This window comes from Lottia gigantea (assembly GCF_000327385.1).
Source record: "Lottia gigantea unplaced genomic scaffold LOTGIsca_6084, whole genome shotgun sequence".
Taxonomy (NCBI): Eukaryota; Metazoa; Mollusca; class Gastropoda; family Lottiidae; genus Lottia; species Lottia gigantea.
Window position 1 is genome coordinate 34,523 of NW_008710081.1, and position 1,088 is coordinate 35,610.

Consider the following 1,088-nt stretch of genomic DNA (forward strand, 5'->3'; position numbering starts at 1 on the left):
CGGGAGACTGACTGGTAAGCAAAAGCTTAACCTCCGAATCCGTAGAGGGTTCGGCCTTGTCTTTTCAAAGCATAGACGACATCCATGGCAGTGACGGTTTTCCTCTTGGCATGTTCAGTGTAGGGGACAGCATCTCGAATGACGTTTTTTAAGAAGACTTTCAATACACCTTTGGTTTTTTTGTAGATAAGGCCGGAGATACGTTTGACACCCCCTTGTCGAGCTAGACGTTTAATAGCTGGCTTGGTAATACCTTGGATGTTATCACGGAGAACTTTCCTGGGACGCTTGGCTCCTCCTTTTCCTAAACCTTTTCCTCCCTTTCCTTGTCCAGACATGGTAGCAGTTTGATATTCGTACCCTAATTTTTTTTTTTTTTTTTTTTTTTTTTTTTTTTTTTTTTTTTTTTTTTTTTTTCTCCTTTTTTTAGCACTCAGATATTGCGTCTGCTTAAAACGATCTCATATATACAAGTGGTAGCAAGACACACAGTACATTTCTCCAGAGAAGAGTTTATTATTTCCAGGGTTACTCGACTTCACCACTGGGACATTACGGGCTATTGTTGTTAGTGATCCTATGTGGTAGCTAGAAGGATCCCAGGGGGGTTAGAGGCCCTGAGATCCCAACTCTAGGACATAGGATTGTTACTTGCTATTGTTAGTAGGTTAGAACCTAAAAAGGGTGAGGTTTGTAAAGAAAATATTGGACTATAGTAGGCGACCTTTGTACTGTTTTATCATCATTGTGCTATATAATTATTTATATATTTACAATATTTTTTATGTGCTATATATCATAGCATTTACAGATTTCTTTATTTACATATAGTTTATATATACAATTTGATTTAAACTTTATAACTATTATACATATGTATAAAAAACCTTTCTCTCTCTGACTCGAACAGTCACATTAACTCATTCACCCATACACACATTCTAATGTTACTTACACACTGTGCTCAACATCCGCCTTCCACACTGATATTACATCCACACACTAACACACAGACACAGCATGCACCCCCACACAGCACTGCATTTATTCTCACACACATACATACTCTCAGACACAGTTTTCCACAG

General features: G+C 37.9%; 1 protein-coding gene across 1 annotated transcript; it reads right to left on the bottom strand.

Annotated features, from left to right (window-relative positions):
* Positions 1–26: 26 nt before the first annotated feature.
* Positions 27–338, bottom strand: LOTGIDRAFT_148116 (hypothetical protein; the record flags this gene model as incomplete). Its single annotated transcript, XM_009064187.1, has 1 exon — positions 27–338. The coding sequence occupies one exon, from the start codon at positions 336–338 to the stop codon at positions 27–29; it is 312 nt and encodes a 103-aa protein (XP_009062435.1).
* Positions 339–1,088: the final 750 nt, after the last annotated feature.